This window comes from Telmatherina bonti (genome assembly GCF_933228915.1).
Source record: "Telmatherina bonti genome assembly, chromosome: 22".
NCBI lineage: Eukaryota > Metazoa > Chordata > Actinopteri > Atheriniformes > Telmatherinidae > Telmatherina > Telmatherina bonti.
In genome coordinates, this window is record NC_136631.1 from 26,644,660 (window position 1) to 26,664,008 (window position 19,349).

The window sequence follows — 19,349 nt, forward strand, 5'->3', positions numbered from 1 at the left end:
GTAGTAACCAACCTGCACCCCACCAATGTTTCTGTAGTTGGCTGGGAAGAGGTTTTCTCGGCTGGCTAGTTGCCACAAAGTTGACAGTCTCAGGACCCTCGCATCATGCAAGCTCCCTGGCAGTCCGGTGAATACGTTCCAGAACATCCCTTTTCCATCTACAACACCTTGAAGAATAATGGAGTGCCAGCCTTTCCTGTTAAAATAATCAGAATGGTAGTCCCGTGGTGCTATTATGGGTATGTGGGAGCCATCAACTGCACACACACAATGCGGCATCCCCCATTTATTCTCGGTATAGGTGGCCATTTCTCTTAACCTCCTCTCATCAGGAAACCGGATTAGCTCTGGTAACAGCAACGTCTCCACAGCAGCACAAAAAATCCTGCACACAGTTGTGATGCTGATGCCAAAAAGATGTCCGACGCTCCTGTACTCTGAGCCGGTGGCAGGCTTCCAGAGTGCAACAGCCACTCTCTTCTTTAAGGGCACACACTCACGGAAAGTGTCCTTCCGTTCCATAGCTGGACGTACTTTGTTGCACAGAAAATCAAATGTTTCCTCGGACATCCTAAAGTTCTGTACCCACTGCTGACTCGTAAAGCCAGGAACAATGGCATCCCACCATTGTGAGGCTCGTTTGACCACCCAGACTGACGGTTTGCGGCGACGAAACTGCTCCAAAACTGCCACCTGAAACACAGAATGAATACGTTATATCTTTTCAGAAATCATAGTTATTTAATCATTTATTTGGTTTAGGTATGCAAATAGGGTACTAATAAACGTGGTATTACATTATATTATAAAACACCGAGTAAGACTTACCCTCCTTCGAAGTCTGCGATTGTCTTCCACTTGGTAAAACTGCAGGGCTTCTAAAACTCTCCTGTGCTTTTCCAAGGTATTTTGTCTTGCCGCTTGCAGCCGCCGCTCGCTCTCATTTTTTATTTTGTTTCTGAAAACTAGCCACAGACTAAGTAGCAGATATACCATTGCCTTAAGGTCCTCCATATTGTGTTTGTCGCGTATGTTGTTGGTCGCGCACAACACTGACGTCACAGCAATTTCACACAAAGCACGCCCATTTCAGACCTGGTGCTAAATTGCAATGGAAAAGAAACAAAACCAAGCCGAGACGAGTTGAGTCGAGTTAAGTTGAGACAAGCTGATACTAATGGAAAAGAGGCATAAGACTCACTGCTGGGTTGCTGTGGACCATGAGCGTTGGAACAGAATCTGCATGCAGGATGACCTCTTCCCCGCTGCGATCGAAGCAGTCCTCTGTGAAATGTGCTGAACATATGGATGACCAAAGCCGAGGATGCCAGTTGACCCGGCCCACAGCCCTTATCCACACAGCCAGAAGAGCTGGCTTGTGAAGCGGGAACCTGCACAAAGGTTTAGTAAAAGAAGTTGTAAATAGTTCTTATGTTGGTTTCTCAGTTTGAGATGGACTCGTACTTATGAAAGGTGAAGCCAAGGCCTCTCTCCACTGGCCCACAGCAGTTGGAGCACTTGTAGACACTGCAGCGAAGCCACTTCCTCTTGGTTCTGGTAAGGCAGGTGTGGCAGCTGGAAATCCAGCCGGCCAAGTCCCGGCTCAGGCTGGCCCAGTAGAAGTGCTTGGTGATCTGTCGATGGCAGATTCCCTCACCGTAGTGGCCCTGGCTGTCATGGAACTGCCGCAGAATGGACTTTACCTGCAGAAGTAAATACTGCATCAAGTGGATCTAAAGTAGAATGTTTTCTCTCGGTATTTCCTACTTGGTCCTGTGATGGAGAGGCTACCTGTCCAGGTTTACCTGCCTCTCCCCATAAGATTGGACTCCAGCTTCCCGCAACCTTTAATTGGAACAAGCAGTCAAGAAGATGGATGCATGAAGGGTGGATGGATGGATTATTGGTGAATGGATGGATGATTGGTGGATGGATTGATGATGAGTGGTAGGATGGATGGATAGATGGATGGATGGATGGATTGATGGATGGATGGATGGGTGGGTGGTTGGATGAATGGATGGACGGATGTATGTATGTATGGATCATGTGTGAATGGATGGATGGATGATGGGTGGATGATGTAAATGTGTACAGGCAATGCTGGGATTGTATGTTTTAGTATATTCAATGTTATAAACGCCTTGCAATGGACTGGCTTACCTGTCTAGGTGTGCCTGGCCTTTCTCCTAGTTATTATTGGGACAGACTTCAGTTTCCTGTGACGCGTAGGCAGGTGTGCCGTGGGAAATTATTCAATTTGTGTGCCAGTGCGGTATAGCACTTGGCAGAGTAATCATGTAGTAGGCTGCTCTTCCATAGCAGTAGTCGGCGGCAGGCAGGCAGCTAATTGCATTATGCTTGGAGACAAGCAAATTAATGACGCATGGATACAGCGGCAGGTGGCATTGACGGTGGTACCAGCATTGGTAGTGGGGCGACAGTCAAAATGATGGATAAGTTTTTGAAGAAAAAAAAAATGCTGACTGAACTAGACTCTGGACAAAACCCGGATCCAGATGAAGGCCCGAGTATGAGTGGAGGTCAAAAGAAAGCAAAGACAGTGACGTCGGACAAAGTTTTTGGGTCAAGGCAATACAACGAAAGCTATCTTTCATTTAGGTTTACTTTTACCGGAGACAAGGTCTGGGCGATTAATCAGATTTTAATCTCAGCACGATCTGGGTTTCCATCGATGATAAAAAATAAAAGGGTGTCATTATTTTTCTCTCTGCAGTTTCCTCTCCTGCTGTCTTCAGCGTCTCTGACATTGCAGCGCTGTGGTGTAAACTCCTCCCACAGCCGCTTTGCTTTCATTCAGACACTGTTGCCAACTTGGCGACTTTCTCGCTAAATCTGGAGACTTTTTTTGTTAAAAGCGACAAATCTAGCAGCTTTTACTGGAGTTATTAGAGACTTTTCTGGTGTTTTTGCGACTGACTTGAAGGCACATATTGTTCTGCAGTTACTGTAAGGAAGGAGCAGCGGGAGCCTCTACCGTCCTAAAGCACTCCCAGGCGGCCAGTCTCAGTCGGCTCCGGCTGCAGGTCAATGTAGAATAACTGCAGTAGGTTGTGGAAGTTCACCTAAACATAGTTTATACCATTGTCAGTGACAACTGGCTGCATTATTTTTGCATAAACGCACACATAGATCGGCGAGTTAAACACTGTAATATCCCTCCGTTACAGGGCATTACCCCAATCAGCAGGATCAATGCATTAGCCAGCTGGTTCAGATCTGCTGTCTTTTAAAGGAGTCATCACCTGGAAATTGCACTTTTTCGAGTTAAAACGTGTGTATTAGTGTTGAACGGAAGTGGTAACATCCCCGGAAGCCTTTGTGTTGAAGACGGCCGGGTTTTTACGTCTGGACGCTTTGTTTGCAGCAAAACTGGCCGCAACACCGAAGTCTCGCAAACGCATTTTTTAAAATTTTCTTCCCAGGATGTCGACATCCCGGGGAGCTATTTGCATTAACCAGCCCCCTTTCCAGTCTAAAAACACCTGCTGGACCTGCCTCAGTTGCTATTAGCAACAAGCAGTGTGAAGACGTGCGAGCAGCGATCATGTCCACTGCTCGGTTGTCTGTTAGCAAAACCAACATCAGCAGGTTTTTTTTCTCTCCCTTCATCAGCGGACCAAACTACCAGGGACAGATGGATTACATTATTTTTGCTGATAATGCACCTGCATCTCTGCCGGCTGCGGCCTCTGTTTGTGCCAAACATTTTGCTAACATTTGGGAAAATACCAAGGGAAGATGGCATCAACTCAGTTGGAAAGAGGGGGAATTGCAACTTTAAGAGGCTCAGCATCAATGCAGTCGGTAAGTGTCACTACTGCTATAAAGTTCTCCTTTGTGTGACAGACGTGATTAAGCTGAGCAGAAATGCTAACGGCAATGCTAACGGGACGAGCCGGAAGGTTTAACGCCCTGCGGCGTATAAATGAGCCCTAGGTTTTATTTTCTTATGTCTATCCTATGCTCTGCCATGCAAATGTTTGTAAAGGACTTCTCTATCATTTTTCACGCCTGCTACCACACAGTAAGTACAGTATTCATGATGGATGTAGCTTTGCTCTTCATGACATGGCAGCTGTAATGATTATTTAACAAGGTGACCATCATGTCGTCTGATATTAGCACCTATTGAATATCGGCAGGGAGGATATTTTATTTCCATCATCGTATTTATTCACCAAATCAGTATGTAAACTTTTTATTTCTGACATCTTCAGTCATGTTTGTAAAACGGGAGCTATGCAGGATTAATATCTGCAGCTGCAGCCTCTGTGGATGTGGAGGTCTGACTCCTGGTATGATGGATCTGAAAGATATGTTTTATTTTATCTACATGCAGTGAAGACACAGAGGTTAGGGAAAATTGTGTCTGTGTATAACTGTGTGAAATAAAATGAGTGTTTTTAATATTCTATGTTAATATTTTGGTGTGTGAAAACCTGTTTTATTAGTTCAGCTTTTTAAAAATAAATACATAAAAAGTATGCAAAGCACTTTATAAAGTTTGATTTGATCTATTTGTATTACAATATTTGATTACTCTTAAACTGCAGCCATTTACACCTACAATCTCTTTATGTGATGATCTGATATTTTTATAACTTGTATTTGCAGATTTTAGTCCAGCACATCTCATGCCATGCTCAGCACCAGCGGTCTACTGATGTCTAAAAGTTGATGTTGGAGCAGACTGACCCTATAATGCAGGCAACAACTGGAACACAGCTGTCATCAAGGACTTTCCACCCTCTCTTCAGAAATACAGGTTTGTCGTTTGTTTAATTAATTTTATATACAGAAAATGATAATAAATCAAACACATATACATTCTTATTGGAAGCTAAGAGGCACTTTTATTGCTTGTTCTGGTGTCAGTATCTGGTTCTGGGCAGAAAAGGAACGCAGATGACAGACAGCAGCGATGGTGAGGTCTCAACTATGTCTGGAAGAAGATGATGATGAAGACGGTGCTGTGGAGGCTTGCTCATCCGGCTCCAGAACCAGTCCACATAAAACCCAGAAAACTCAGCTACTGTGTTAACAGAATCAATAACTAAGAGTGAAAATTATCATTTTTATTTTATTACATTGAAAATGAGCATTGGTTTTATTTCTGTACACTAATAAAGATATTGTGTTTTAAAGAGCTGTATTTTTTTTTTTTACTTCAGCCCTACATTTTACATTCAGAAGTCAGATGCATAAATGTGTATATGGTAAAGTTGTGTATTTACTTTAATTCAATTGCTATTGTCCTAAGTGACTGCAGCAAAGTTACTATTTGTTATATGTCATATGAAATGGCAAGAACATATATAATAACCTTTTACAGTTATTTGCCATTTGATTAGCTTTATTTCTGAATTTTTGGGCATTGAAGAGAAACTTGCCTCTCATTCCCTCCGACAGGTAAATGTACATAATCCTGCTTATAAATGCATTCTGTAATGAAAAAGCATTGAAGCAGACTGGTTCCACGCCAGGATGTTGGGTCAGACACGGAGGAGTTTGGACCTGCTTTATCCTTCTCAGCACCTAAGGAAATGAAAAGAGAAATTTTATTTTCTAAGCACAGTAATAATATCTTGCTGTCTATTTCTGTTGGCATGTGCAGCTTAACAGAAACAATTAGACCAACATAATAGATGGTATGTGATGCTGGAATATATAAAACACGAGTCTACATCAGTCAGCAGGAAGCCTGATCAATGATACAACATATATGACTTCATGTTATTATCTGTACAATAATACAGCAGCCCACATCAGTGGCTGCATCAACCATAATGACATTTTTCACACTCCTGGCTAAAACCGGAAATATAAAAAAGCTAATTAATTTAGAAAAACACTTGATGGTAATTAAACCTCAATAAAAAGCGCAGCTCCATGAAAGCTTATCTGGATGCAGACCGACCGGCAGCTGGACACTGAACATACTGACCGGTTCAGTCAACATTCGTTTCATTTTTTACATCTGTAACTTCGGATTGTGTTAAAAAGTACATTTATTGTTTAAAAACGGTCCAACACAGAATATAACTGAGATGTATTAACATGACCGACATGCCTCGTTGTCAACATGCTATCTGAACAGGCAAGGCGAGCAGACATTAAAAATGAGGACTTTACCATTCAGAGACAGTTTGTTGTAAACGTGCTCCTTCCACCATCTCGGTATCTTCTCTCTCAGGCTCAGAGTCTGGTTCAAACATCAATGCTGAATTCAGAAAGCTGCTGCTGTCGGGTTAGCTGCTATCACTAGCCGCTAATGTTTTTAGCATGGAGGCTACCGGCCTCGCCCCCCTTCCGACTCCGGGCTTCCAGCGATCAATCAGCGAGCACCTCATTAACATTATTTTAATCCATATCCAGGTTGGTGAAAATCTCGCGTGAATTCTCGCGAGAAAAAGTTTATTATGAATAAAGTGTCAGAAAAAGCACTTTTAAATTTTTTAAATAAACAGTTATTTAAAAACCGTTAGAGGACAGTGGGCACATGAAAAGACCAGGTTATGACTCCTTTAACAGGTAAATGAGAGAAAACGCGCTGTGGCCTGACAGCGGGTGTTTGGTATAAAACATACATCCAGGCCAACGTGAAATAGTTCCTATACTTCAGCAAATGTTGTAGAAAAGAAATACAAATTTGTTTAACAATATTTACTGTGTGGGACCGTGGTATAAGCGGATTAAACAACTCGTAACCGTGTGTTAGACGGTTATAAAGCACTGCATTGGCTCCCCGTGCATTTCAGGGTTGATTTAAAGGTTCTTCCAGTCATTTACAAATGTCTTAATGGTCTTGGACCTTCTTATTTACCTGACCTTGTTTTAAGTTATGAGCCCTCGCGGACCCTAAGGTCCTCTGGTACCAGAATCAAAACATACGGCGAGACCGCATTCCAGTTTTATGGTCCTCGCCTTTGGAATAACCTGCCAGAGGACCTCAGGGCCGCAGAGACTGTAGATGTTTTAAAAAAGAGGCTCAAGACCTTTTTAGCTTTTACTTGAATTCTTATTCTTTTCTTTTTTATTTGTCTGTTTATTTTTTTATTTGTCTGTTTATTTATTTTTATTTATGTATCAGTTTCTCTTTATACATGTGTGATCTATGTTTGTGAACTAAACACAAGTCTCTTTTCATAGTGAAAGGTGCAAAGCTCTTTATTTAAAGCTGAGGTATGTAATGTTGGAAAGCTAGCAGGACCTTGTCTTGGCTCCTCCCCCTCTGGTTCTGCTCCTTGCGTGATCCGAGGCTTTTTTATTCGCAGCTTTTTCCACCGATTTTCTCTTTCTTGGCTGTTTAGCGGGAGGAGGCAAATAAACCGAGTCGGGTCGGGAAATCCTTCCTGCATTTTCTCAGCCATGTTTGCCTTCCGAGTTTCCTCTTCACTACTTTCTATTTTCATCCTAACACGCTGTTTATATGCAGGGTGTGGCTATCAGGTATGTTCTGCTGGAGGGGGAGGAGGGGAGCCGGCAGAAGAAGCTACGAAATATAAGAAATGAACAACTCCATTTGGGTCGGAACATTTGGATTGGTCAGAGTTTTTACAGATTTACAGTAAACTGAGGGGTCTAACTATATTTCTTACCCAGAGTAACATGTCTGAACCAGCTGCGAGAAGAGAGGATCGTAGATCTATCTACATTGTTTTATATTTCTATAAAAGGGTTGAAAGGGACATTCAGTCAGCGTTCAGACTTCAGACTGCCTGAGGTGATCCACTTCTGTCTGCAGGGAGAGGAACGCTGAACCCAGATCTGTATTGTACATTTCTCAACTTGTAAATAAATATTTCAACTTAATACATGAGTGTGCGATGACTAATTTCTAATGCAAAAGATATTGCTGATAATTGACAAGAAAAAGGCAATGTCTCAACAGGTTCTGTAGGACATAGTCGACTATTTAAGTAATTTTGTTTTATTTACTCTGAGTTTCCCTATTTTCCTTAATTTTCAGAACAAACTCTGTCACATTCACTGTTTCTACTGAGAAAAAGATTGAAAACTAAGGATCAGCCTCACAAATGGTGGCAGGAAAGAACCAGAAATGGACGGAAACAAAAAAATAATCATCAAACTCTGTAATCCGAGTCCAGATTTTTAAATTTTTTTTAGAGAATACTTCTGATCTTTGTTTTAACATGAAGGCTATGTAAAGTCTAACAAGTGACAATTTAAAGGTCCAGTGAGAAGACTAATTGATGTGTTAGCAACAAGCATCCTCTGGGTTTGTTTTATATGTTTGGTTTCTTCTGGCTTCATAACTGTTTTGTTCCTTCAACAAGGAAGGTACAGTTTTACACTGTTCTACAGACTATGTTTTAGAGGCTACTGGCAGAGACAGAACTACATCTCTATCAGTGCTGAATCCAGTGATTACCTCTTCTTTGTTGCGTGGAACTCTAAGAGGAGGAGAGACCCGGGTGTACATCAGCACTCCACCTGAAACACAAAAAAGATCATTTTTCATTTTTTCTGAAAGCGATTTAGGGTTTGCTCCATATGAGGTTAAATAATGAACATGAAAGAGATGGAGATGGTTCTACTAACCAATTACGTCAAAGCGCTTGGCCATCCTTTTTAAAGCAGTTTTTTTAGCCTTGTTCTGCATTGGTAAAACCCTGGTGCTGAGATACCTACAGAACACAAACATGCCGATGAGTCCGACTCGTTGCTGATGGTTCAAGAGTTTCCATGACTAAAGCATCCTCAGTGAAAATGATTGTCTGCACCCACATTTTTACTTTCCCTTGATGTCAACTGTAATTAGAGTCAAGACACACTCCCAATCCTAGGACCACCTTCTCGTACTGGGTTGGACCTACTTTCTAATTCTTAGTGTGACATATACAACAGCGTGGATGGTGAATTCCTCAGAGGTGTGGCCACTGTTGTCACTGGGGATAGGCGACAAAGGCAGCTGCTGAGGGAGTCAACTACTGGAACGGGCGCTCAAGTTGCCGCAAAAAAAAATTCAATTTCCTCGTAAATAATAGCTCTAAAAAATATGATACAAACTAAAAGTAGCTGCGATATTATTTAATAATGATATCCTCCTTGCCTTGTCAGAATCTCCCGTTCCACCTCATCACCATGAGAATCTCCCGTTCCACCTCATCACCATGAGAATCTCCCGTTCCATCTCATCATGATGAGAATCACCCGTTCCACCTCATCATGAGAATCTCCCGTTCCACCTCATCACCATGAGAATCTCCCATTCCACCTCATGATGAGAATATCCCGTTCCACCTCATCATGAGAATCTCCCATTCCATCTCATCACCATGAGAATCTCCCATTCCACCTCATCATGATGAGAATATCCCGTTCCACCTCATCACCATGAGAATCTCCCGTTCCACCTCATCACCATGAGAATCTCCAGTTCCACCTCATCATCTCATGTTCCACCACATCATGATGAAAATCTCCTGTTCCACCTCATCATGAGAATCTTCCATTCCACCATACACCATGAGAATCTCCCGTTCCACCTCATCACCATGAAAATCTCCCATTCCACCTCATGATGAGAATATCCCGTTCCACCTCATCATGATGAGAATATCCCGTTCCACCTCATCACCATGAGAATCTCCCGTTCCACCTCATCACCATGAGAATCTCCAGTTCCACCTCATCATCTCATGTTCCACCACATCATGATGAAAATCTCCTGTTCCACCTCATCATGAGAATCTTCCATTCCACCATACACCATGAGAATCTCCCGTTCCACCTCATCACCATGAAAATCTCCCATTCCACCTCATGATGAGAATATCCCGTTCCACCTCATCATGACAATCTCCTGGTCCACCTCATCACCATGAGAATCTCCCATTCCACCTCATCATGATGAGAATATCCCGTTCCACCTCATCACCATGAGAATCTCCCGTTCCACCTCATCACCATGAGAATCTCCCGTTCCACCTCATCATGAGAATCTCCCGTTCCACCTCATCACCATGAGAATCTCCCATTCCACCTCATGATGACAATATCCCTTTCCACCTCATCACCATGAGAATCTCCCGTTCCACCTCATCATGAGAATCTCCCGTTCCACCTCATCACCATGAGAATCTCCCATTCCACCTCATCATGATGACAATATCCCTTTCCACCTCATCACCATGAGAATCTCCTGTTCCACCTCATCACCATGAGAATCTCCCGTTCCACCTCATCACCATGAGAATCTCCTGTTCCACCTCATCACCATGAGAATCTCCCGTTCCACCTCATCACCATGAGAATCTCCTGTTCCACCTCATCACCATGAGAATCTCCCGTTCCACCTCATCACCATGAGAATCTCCCGTTTCACCACATCATAATGAGAATCTCCTGTTCCACCTCATCACCATGAGAATCTTCCGTTCCACCACATCACCATGAGAATCAAACGTTCCACCACATCATGATGAGAATCTCCTGTTCCACCTCATCATGAGAATCTTCAATTCCACCATACACCATGAGAATAACCAGTTCCACCTCATCATGATGAGAATCTCCCGTTCCATCTCATCACCATGAGAATCTCCCGTTTCACCACATCATCATGAGAATCTCCCGTTCCACCTCATCACCATGAGAATCTCCCATTCCACCTCATCATGATGAGAATCTCCCGTTCCACCTCATCACCATGAGAATCTCCCATTCCACCTCATCCTCATGAGAATCTCCCGTTCCACCTCATCACCATGAGAATCTCCCATTCCACCTCATGATGACAATATCCCTTTCCACCTCATCACCATGAGAATCTCCCGTTCCACCTCATCATGAGAATCTCCCGTTCCACCTCATCACCATGAGAATCTCCCATTCCACCTCATCATGATGACAATATCCCTTTCCACCTCATCACCATGAGAATCTCCTGTTCCACCTCATCACCATGAGAATCTCCCGTTCCACCTCATCACCATGAGAATCTCCTGTTCCACCTCATCACCATGAGAATCTCCCGTTCCACCTCATCATCATGAGAATCTCCCATTCCACCTCATCATGAGAATCTCCCGTTCCACCTCATCACCATGAGAATCTCCCATTCCACCTCATCACCATGAGAATCTCCCGTTCCACCTCATCACCATGAGAATCTCCTATTTCACCACATCATCATGAGAATCTCCTGTTCCACCTCATCATGATGAGAATCTCCCATTCCACCTCATCATGAGAATCTCCCGTTCCACCTCATCACCATGAGAATCTCCCATTCCACCTCATCACCATGAGAATCTCCCGTTCCACCTCATCACCATGAGAATCTCCTATTTCACCACATCATCATGAGAATCTCCTGTTCCACCTCATCATGATGAGAATCTCCCGTTCCATCTCATCACCATGAGAATCTCCCGTTTCCCAACATCATCATGAGAATCTCCCGTTCCACCACATCATGGTGAGAATCTCCCGTTCCACCTCATCACCATGAGAATCTTCCGTTCCACCACATCACCATGAGAATCACCCGTTCCACCACATCATGAGAATAATCAGTTCCACCTCATCATGATGAGAATCTCCCGTTCCACCACATCACCATGAGAATCTCCCGTTCCACCACATCACCATGAGAATCTCCCGTTCCACCACATCATGAGAATAACCAGTTCCACCTCATCATGATGGGAATCTCCCGTTCCACCTCATCACCATGAGAATCTCCCGTTCCACCTCATCCCAAAGCTGCTCTGTCGGATGTAGATCTGGTGACTGCGGAGGTTGTTGGAGGACAGTGAACTCATCGTCATGAGGATTGATTGTGACGGCAGGATGGATCCATATTGTCACGATGTTTCCAGTAGATTCTGATCTTACCATGTGAAAGTGGAGCTGAAATGGACACTCATCAGACCAGTAACATTTCTCCATCTTCTATTGTCCAGCTATGTGAGTCTATGTGAACTGTACTTCTGTTTGACTGAATTCCTGTTCTTACTGACAGGAAGGGCCCTCATGTAATTGGCAGACATATTTGTGCTAACAAGCGGTTGTAACGGTGGACATGATAAAATGGCTAAAATAGTTTTTCAGCGAAATTAAAATAAAGATGTTATTTTTGGCCCATGGTTGATTCCGTCAGTCATACCTGGCAATGTGGTCATACATAATGAAGTTCTGCTCTGCAGTAGTAATCCTGTGGTCATCTCTTAGCATCACGGAGCCACTTAGGTCTAGATCAGGAGCTGGAAGACAGTATTGATGCTCCTGAAGCTCTGTAGAGGTTTCAGAATTATCACAAAGGTCTGTGGGTTTTGAAGCAGCTACAGCAGCTTCAGAGATGATGTTGTTCAATGTATCTGACTCAAGGAAGGCCTCATCTGATGGTACAGGCATCTGAAAAGAAACAATTACTGGATCTCGTACCAACAACTAACTCCAGTCTGTATGAAGGAAAGTACAATACTCTTTCAAATGTAAGATTCTACTTATCAGAAAATTAAAATAAATAATGATGATTCACCTGTTTCCCCTGCACTGCATCAGGTATGATGGTAGGTACAGCTTCGGCTGACAGCATCAGTTGATCCTCCTCAGTCATCGTGAAGTAGGATTCATCAAAGTGTCGGGAACAGACATGGGAGTTCAAACGCAGCGAGCCTTCATCCCTCTGAGCCAATGCCAGCCACCTCTGTCGCAGTTCACGATCTTTTGGAAACCTAAAGGATGAAGGAAGAGCTGCAATGTGGAGCTTTCTAAAATACCTCCCTTCAATCTGTTTCCATGAATCTGGTCTGTTTTTATTCTATTCTATTCTATTCTATTCTATTCTACAGTCATTTAGCAGACGCTTTCATCCAAAGCAACTTACATATGAGTGAGAACAACACAAGCAGGAAATCAAACAGTAGAGGACATCGTAGGAAGGTCCTGGTGGACTGTCCAGTTGGATGCAGGTCCTTCCATGAAGTGCTACAGGCTTTTTTTTTTTTTTTTCACTCCCTTCCCACCCCATAATATCACCTATGTTATAATACAAAGACTTAATACCATAATGTTTGTTACAAAGAACTGGACTAAGTTCTCCAACTTTCCAACAAATACAGCTATACTAAGTGTTGAAGTTCTCCTTGAAGAGCTGAGTCTTCAGCTTGCTCTTAAAAGTAGACAGGGACTCTGCAGAGCGGACAGAGTTTGGGAGATCATTCCACCATTGTGGAACAACAGAGGAAAAGAGTCTGGCTGGTGATTTAGTCCCACGTATTGGTGGTAACACGATGCGTCTTTCACTGGTGGAACGTAGCTGTGGAGAGGGAGTGTAGGTCTGGATTACGGAGTGAAGGTAGACGGGAGCCGTTTGAGTTGTTGTTTTGTAAGCCAGAAGCAAAGCTTTAAATTTGATGCTCTGCAACCAGAAGCCAGTGAAGAGCGATTAGCAGCGGAGTGACATGAGTTTGTTTGGGTTGGTTGAAAACCAGACACGCTGCGGCATTTTGGATCATCTGCAGAGGTTTAATAGAACATGCAGGCAGACCTGCCAGTAGGGAACTGCAGTAATCGATGCATGAGATGACCAGAACCTGAACCAGAAGCTGAGTCGTGTGTTCTGTCAGGTACGTCTGATTCTCTTGATGTTGTAGAGAGCAAATCGGCAGGTACGGGCAACCGAGGCAACATGGACCTTAAAGGTCAGCTGGTCATCCACCATGACACCCAGATTCCAGGCAGCAGGCATAGGAACAAGTGTGATAGAGTAGAGCTTCACACGTATCTACGGAGGTAAGGAAGGATTGGCTGGACAGACAATGAGCTCTGTCTTGGACAGATTGAGCTGAAGGTGGCGATCCTTCATCCATGCAGAGATATCAGCAAGGCAAGCTGATATTCTCAGTGAAACATTGTGTCGTCTAGTGGGAAGGAAAGGAAAAGCTGAGTGTCATCTGCATAGCAGTGGTAGGAGAAGCCATGAGAGCTTCTAACTGCACCGAGTGAGGAGGTGGATAGTGAAAAGAGAAGAGGGCTGAGCACCAATCCTTGAGGCACCCGTGTTTTCATGTGATCTGGACACGTCTCCTCGCCAGGATACTCTGAAGGATCTTCCTGTGAGGTAGGACGTGGACCACGAGAGGACAGATCCAGAGATGCCGAGCTCAGAGAGTGGAGAGGAGAATCTGATGGTTGGCTGGGTCAGAAGCAGCACACTCTCAAAAATAGAGGTACAAGATAAGGACATTTCTGTACCTATAGGTACATTTTAAAGAAATATTCTCTCAAAAGTACAATACTGGTCTTTAAGAGACCAGAAGCACACCTTCAGAGTACGAAAAAGGGTTCAAAGTGACATAAAGTACAGATTTTATACCATTTTGACCATAAGGGTACCTGCAGCATTGAAAAATGTAATGTTAATGGCTGTAATGTTACAAACTAGAGCAGAGTTGAGTGATGACAGTAGTACTACTTAACAGTCATTTACTACACCAGACAATGAAGGTCAGATGCTGCAAACTAAGTGTGTCTGGTCAGTATTTTGAGTTTTTGAAGATTATTTCTAGATTAAAGATAAGATAATATTGCTAAGTGGAATGGACCAGGCCTAATGCTGTGGAAAACATAAAAAACACAACTTGAAAAGGTGAGGTTGAACTTGATAAGGTACAAAAATAGACCAGAACTGAAGGGTACAGAAATGTCTCTCAAAAGAGTACACCCCCAGCGACAAGCATTTGTACCTTTTTAGGTACAAGCTGGTACCTCTATTTTTGAGTGTGCAGACAGATCCAGGACTGAGGATTAACCAGTGGATCTGATCCAGCAGGACCAGGACTGAGGATTGACCAGTGGATCTGATCCAGCAGGACCAGGACTGAGGACTGACCAGTGGATCTGGCAAGCCGGAGGGAATCGGTAACAGACAGGAGACCTTTGATGCATCCTACAATTTTAGCATCATTAGCTTCCTTCTACATCTTTCTAATGTCTTGGCCTTAACTATTTCCTGCTTCCTGCACACTTGCTGCTTGCTCTTAGCTTTGGTTTTTATAGATTTTTATAGATCCTTTTTTTTTTCATTTTTTGTTACTTAAAACCTTATGTTGAATACCTACAAATCACTGGGACAAAAACATTTTTTGAAAAGTTACTTTTTATCATCAGCACTCCATGTGCGTGGCCTACATACAGATGAAGCCTGCACTTAGCACCCAGCTAAAGCTAAATAGTTTGTAAAGGTGTTAACACTAAGTTAACTAGCAGCAAGAAGCCTTCCATCTCCAGAGACGACTACCAAGACCTATATAAGAAGATTACATCACTGGAGGTGAAAGTCTGCTGCCTTGAAATCAATGTTGAAGTAATTGGACTGTGTGGAAATGAAACAACCCTGCCACTGACTCAAAACAGTGGAGATGAGCAACCTAGCACACAGCTAAACCACCAACCACCAAGAAAGCAGCCTCTGTGCACGACAGTAAATCATTGGGTGATAAAACTCCTCTGGAACTATCCTGGTGTAAAAAAGTAAATTATGTCTTCTGGCAAAGGGAGAACGCTGTATCAGAGGTCGGCACAGCAAGCTGTAGCTAATGATGAGACCGACTGGCCTCGACTCCCTTCAAAACAAGGGACCTCTTCTACCCGTCAACATGGAAGGAAACATAGCTGGACAGCCAAGACTAGGATTAACAACAAATCTCCGGAACACCTAAATGCGAAACTGCAGAACAGATCTGCTCCGCGATCAGAGGAACTGGGATCTAAAACAGATGCATCCATGCCAGGACAGCAAGGCAAGGACTGATAACCAGTCAGTAAGGAAAAGGCAACAGGGAAAGCCAAAAGCTGGGCCTGAAACTTAATCATTGGTGATTCCACTGTAAATGATGTTCAGTGAATATGTGGAAAGAACACAAAAGTCCTCTGCTTTGATCAGCGACACGCAGGAGAGAATTATGAAGGCTGTGGTTGATTACCCAACATCATTCTACATACTGAACAGGGAAGACCAGAAACCCAGAAGATGAACAGAATTGAACAGGTGGGGGGGCACTGAAAAGGAGAGACATGGACAGGGACAAGAGGAAGGATCTTTATTTGTTCCCAACCCCCTTAACGGCACCAAGGACCAGGACGTTGGATCTTCACCCCACCAAAACTCCCAACAGGTCATCGCCATCCTCATTCTCCCTTTCTCCCACTTCCCCTCACCTAAAATCCACCAAGGAGATGAGGGAGCAGGTTGATGCTGGGCTCAGATCTACCCCATACCAAAATGTTTTGTAGCTGTTAAAAGTAACTAAAGTTAACTTACCCTGTGAGCCACAGCACGTCCATAAACACAGTACAAACTCTAAACCCATTAACTTAGCTTTATTAAACGTTCAATCGTTAGCAGGCAAAACATTTTTAATTAATGATTTTATTACTGAACACAACCTCGATTTTATGTTTTTAAGTGAAACTTGGTTGGACCAAAGTAAAGTGCAGCCATTCTTATCGAGTCTACCCCTCCCAACTTCTGTTTCATCAGTAAGGTCAGACCGAACAGGAGGAGGGGGGGGGGGGGGTTTGCAGTTTTATTCCATGAATCCTGTCAGGGTACGCAGTTATCTCTCAGAAGTTATTCTTCTTTTGAACATGTAGCTCTACAGCTGAAGGATTCATCTATAATCACGTTTCTAAATATTTATAGGCCACCTGGATGCTGTGCAGCATTTTGTGATGATTTCAGTGAAGTGCTGTCAATGATCTGTGTTGATTTTGACAGTATAATTATAATTGGTGATTTGAACATTCATGAGCTAAAGACCTGAGTAACAGGCTGGATCACTTTGTGCTGACTCACATTAAAGGTCACACTCTGGACTTGCTGATTACAAAGGATTTGGACATTTCCAAGGTTTATGAATGTGATGTGGGCCTGTCTGACCATTACTGCGTTTTCTGTGAGAGTAAGACCTCTGTTCAAAAACATGTTTCAGGGGAGGTCATCAGAAAACGGTGTATAACTGAAAACACGAGTGAGATGTCACTTCACTCGTGTAACTTTATTTCAAAATAAAAACAACTAATGATAAATAAAAGTGCCTCCTCTTGGAAGAAAAATAGTGATTCCTTTTAGAGTATTTTGACATTAAATAACCAAAATAATATCCTACATTGGCACTGAGGTATTAAAAATGAATGTTTCTTTACACTTATGTGTTTTGAGAAAATTGACCTCTGATACAAAATACTATTTTTAAAAAAAATCCCTGAATGTTAATTAAAACTATATTTCTAACATACATGTAATATTACATTCTTGCTGTATTTTGTTTAATTTACACATTTTTGGCAGAAAGACGAGCCTGTCAGCTGCATCTGGCTTCAGACCCCTGTGGCATGGGACCCCTCCCACACTGAAAACCCTGCGTTTCCATCACACCTAGAACTGCACAAATAACTAAATATCACCATAAAAACCCGCTGCTATAAAAAGTTTTTACGATCTCAAAAGGTGGTTTTTCCGACATTTCAATATGAAATTATATTGCAAAAGTGTAATGGAATAGCTTTTTTTGCGTTTGTGTGTCCTCAGACGTGACGTGGGGGTTATGACCAGATAATTCCTGGTAAAGATGGCGCGGTGTGGAATAAACAACAGCGAATTTCAGAGTTTTAGAAAAGAAAATGAGGAAGAAAAACTTTGAAAATCCAAAGCAAATTTCTTCGCAGCAAGTAGAAAACCTTAAAATAACGCTACGTGCCCACGTTGCATTAACCGCAATGTTTGTAAAATCTCACAAGAGATGAGATTTTACGAAACGTGATGCTAATGTGCTAAACACTTAATGGAAACACCCGCAAATCACAATTGTTGTTGGTCGAAACTTACAAATGTCGTTTTTATTTTGCAAAAAAATGTGATGTAAACACAGAGAGGGAACTTATTTGTTGGTTGCTAGCTGCCATGTTGTTGTGTTTATGTGTTTCTGTGGGAAACCAGCGGGAGTTTGACCTCACTATAAAGGTACCGAAGCCCAAAAGGTGACGGCGGGGCAAAAAAATCCCGATTTTCATAAAAATAAATCTTCATAAACAGCAAATTTGAATTAATCAATTAAATCGATTAATCGCCCAGCCCTACTCCCACTAAGCTGAAGGTTGTCTCTGGAAGGAAAATGTCTCCATGGAGAAATTCCACACTGGTAAAGAGGGAAAAAAGTGTCGGAAAGCTGAGTGTAGATGGAAAAAAACAAGTCTACAGGTTCATTAGGAAATGTATCAAGAGAAATTGCACTCATAATTTACAACTGAGGAATGCAAGAAAGTCTTATTTTTCTGACAGCAGAAACTGTCATAATGCTCAGACCTTATTCGCTGCAGTCGACAGGCTTATCAGCCTCCTGTGTCGGTAGCGCCTGAACTTTGTTCCACCAAGACCTGCAATGAGTTTGCCAAATTCTTCACTGACAAAATCCAGAATATTAGATGTTTTATCCCATTAACAGCAAAGATCTGGAGAACATCTTGTGTGAGCTGAACTCCTCGTTGTTTGGACATCCTGCCCACCGGTTCGAACAGAAAAGTCTCAAACATCAAGGAGCCAGATCTGTTACATATTGCGAACCTGTCGCTAATTTCTGGCATCTACCCAGAGTTGCTGAAAACAGCTATAATCACGCCTCTGCTAGAAAGGGACAATCTAGACAAAACACAAATGAGCAACTACAGGCCGATCCTCAAATCCTCCATTTCTGAGTGAGATCATTGAAAAAGCCATTTTTCATAAGCTAAATGATTCTTTAAGACAAAACAACAGTTATGTTGTCTTCCAGTCAGATTTTAGACAGCACCACAGCACTGAGACTGCTCTGACCAAAGTTACTAATGACACATGTTTGTATACAGAGGATGGAAAAATGTCTGTCTGGGTTTTACTGGACTTCAGTGCTGCATCTGATACAGTTGGCCACTATATATTACTCCAACAACTGAAGAACTAGTTGGGTCTCTCTGGTACTGTCCTAACCTGGTTCAAAACATACTTAAAGAAGAGGAAGCTCAGATGTAAAGTTACCTATTGACACCTATTTGTGTCAACAGGTAACTTTTTCTGTTTCATATCTCCATGCTCCCCCTGGCACAAGTCATACAGAATAACATATGTTACTAGAGCTAGGCAGACAACATGCAGACTTATGTTACAATGTCACCAGGGGACCAGAGATCTGAACAAGATCTTGATGAATGCATTGAGGAGATTAACGACTTGATGTGCCAAACCTAGTGATGGACTCAGACCAGAAAACCACGAATCAGGCCAGAAATGTGGTCTAGTGATGGACTGAGACCTAAAA

General features: G+C 42.7%; 1 protein-coding gene across 1 annotated transcript in view; it reads right to left on the minus strand.

The window, feature by feature from the left end:
- The window catches only part of LOC306773022 (uncharacterized protein), an 85,307-nt gene that overhangs the window by 25,801 nt on the left and 40,157 nt on the right, over positions 1-19,349 (minus strand). The window contains exons 5-10 of the mRNA XM_079262714.1: positions 12,533-12,728; positions 12,158-12,405; positions 8,587-8,672; positions 8,417-8,478; positions 1,465-1,703; positions 1,202-1,391 (exon numbers count right to left, since the gene is read on the minus strand). Coding sequence (XP_079118840.1) covers positions 1,202-1,391; positions 1,465-1,703; positions 8,417-8,478; positions 8,587-8,672; positions 12,158-12,405; positions 12,533-12,728 — 1,021 coding nt within the window. The remainder of the gene's footprint in view (positions 1-1,201; positions 1,392-1,464; positions 1,704-8,416; positions 8,479-8,586; positions 8,673-12,157; positions 12,406-12,532; positions 12,729-19,349) is intronic.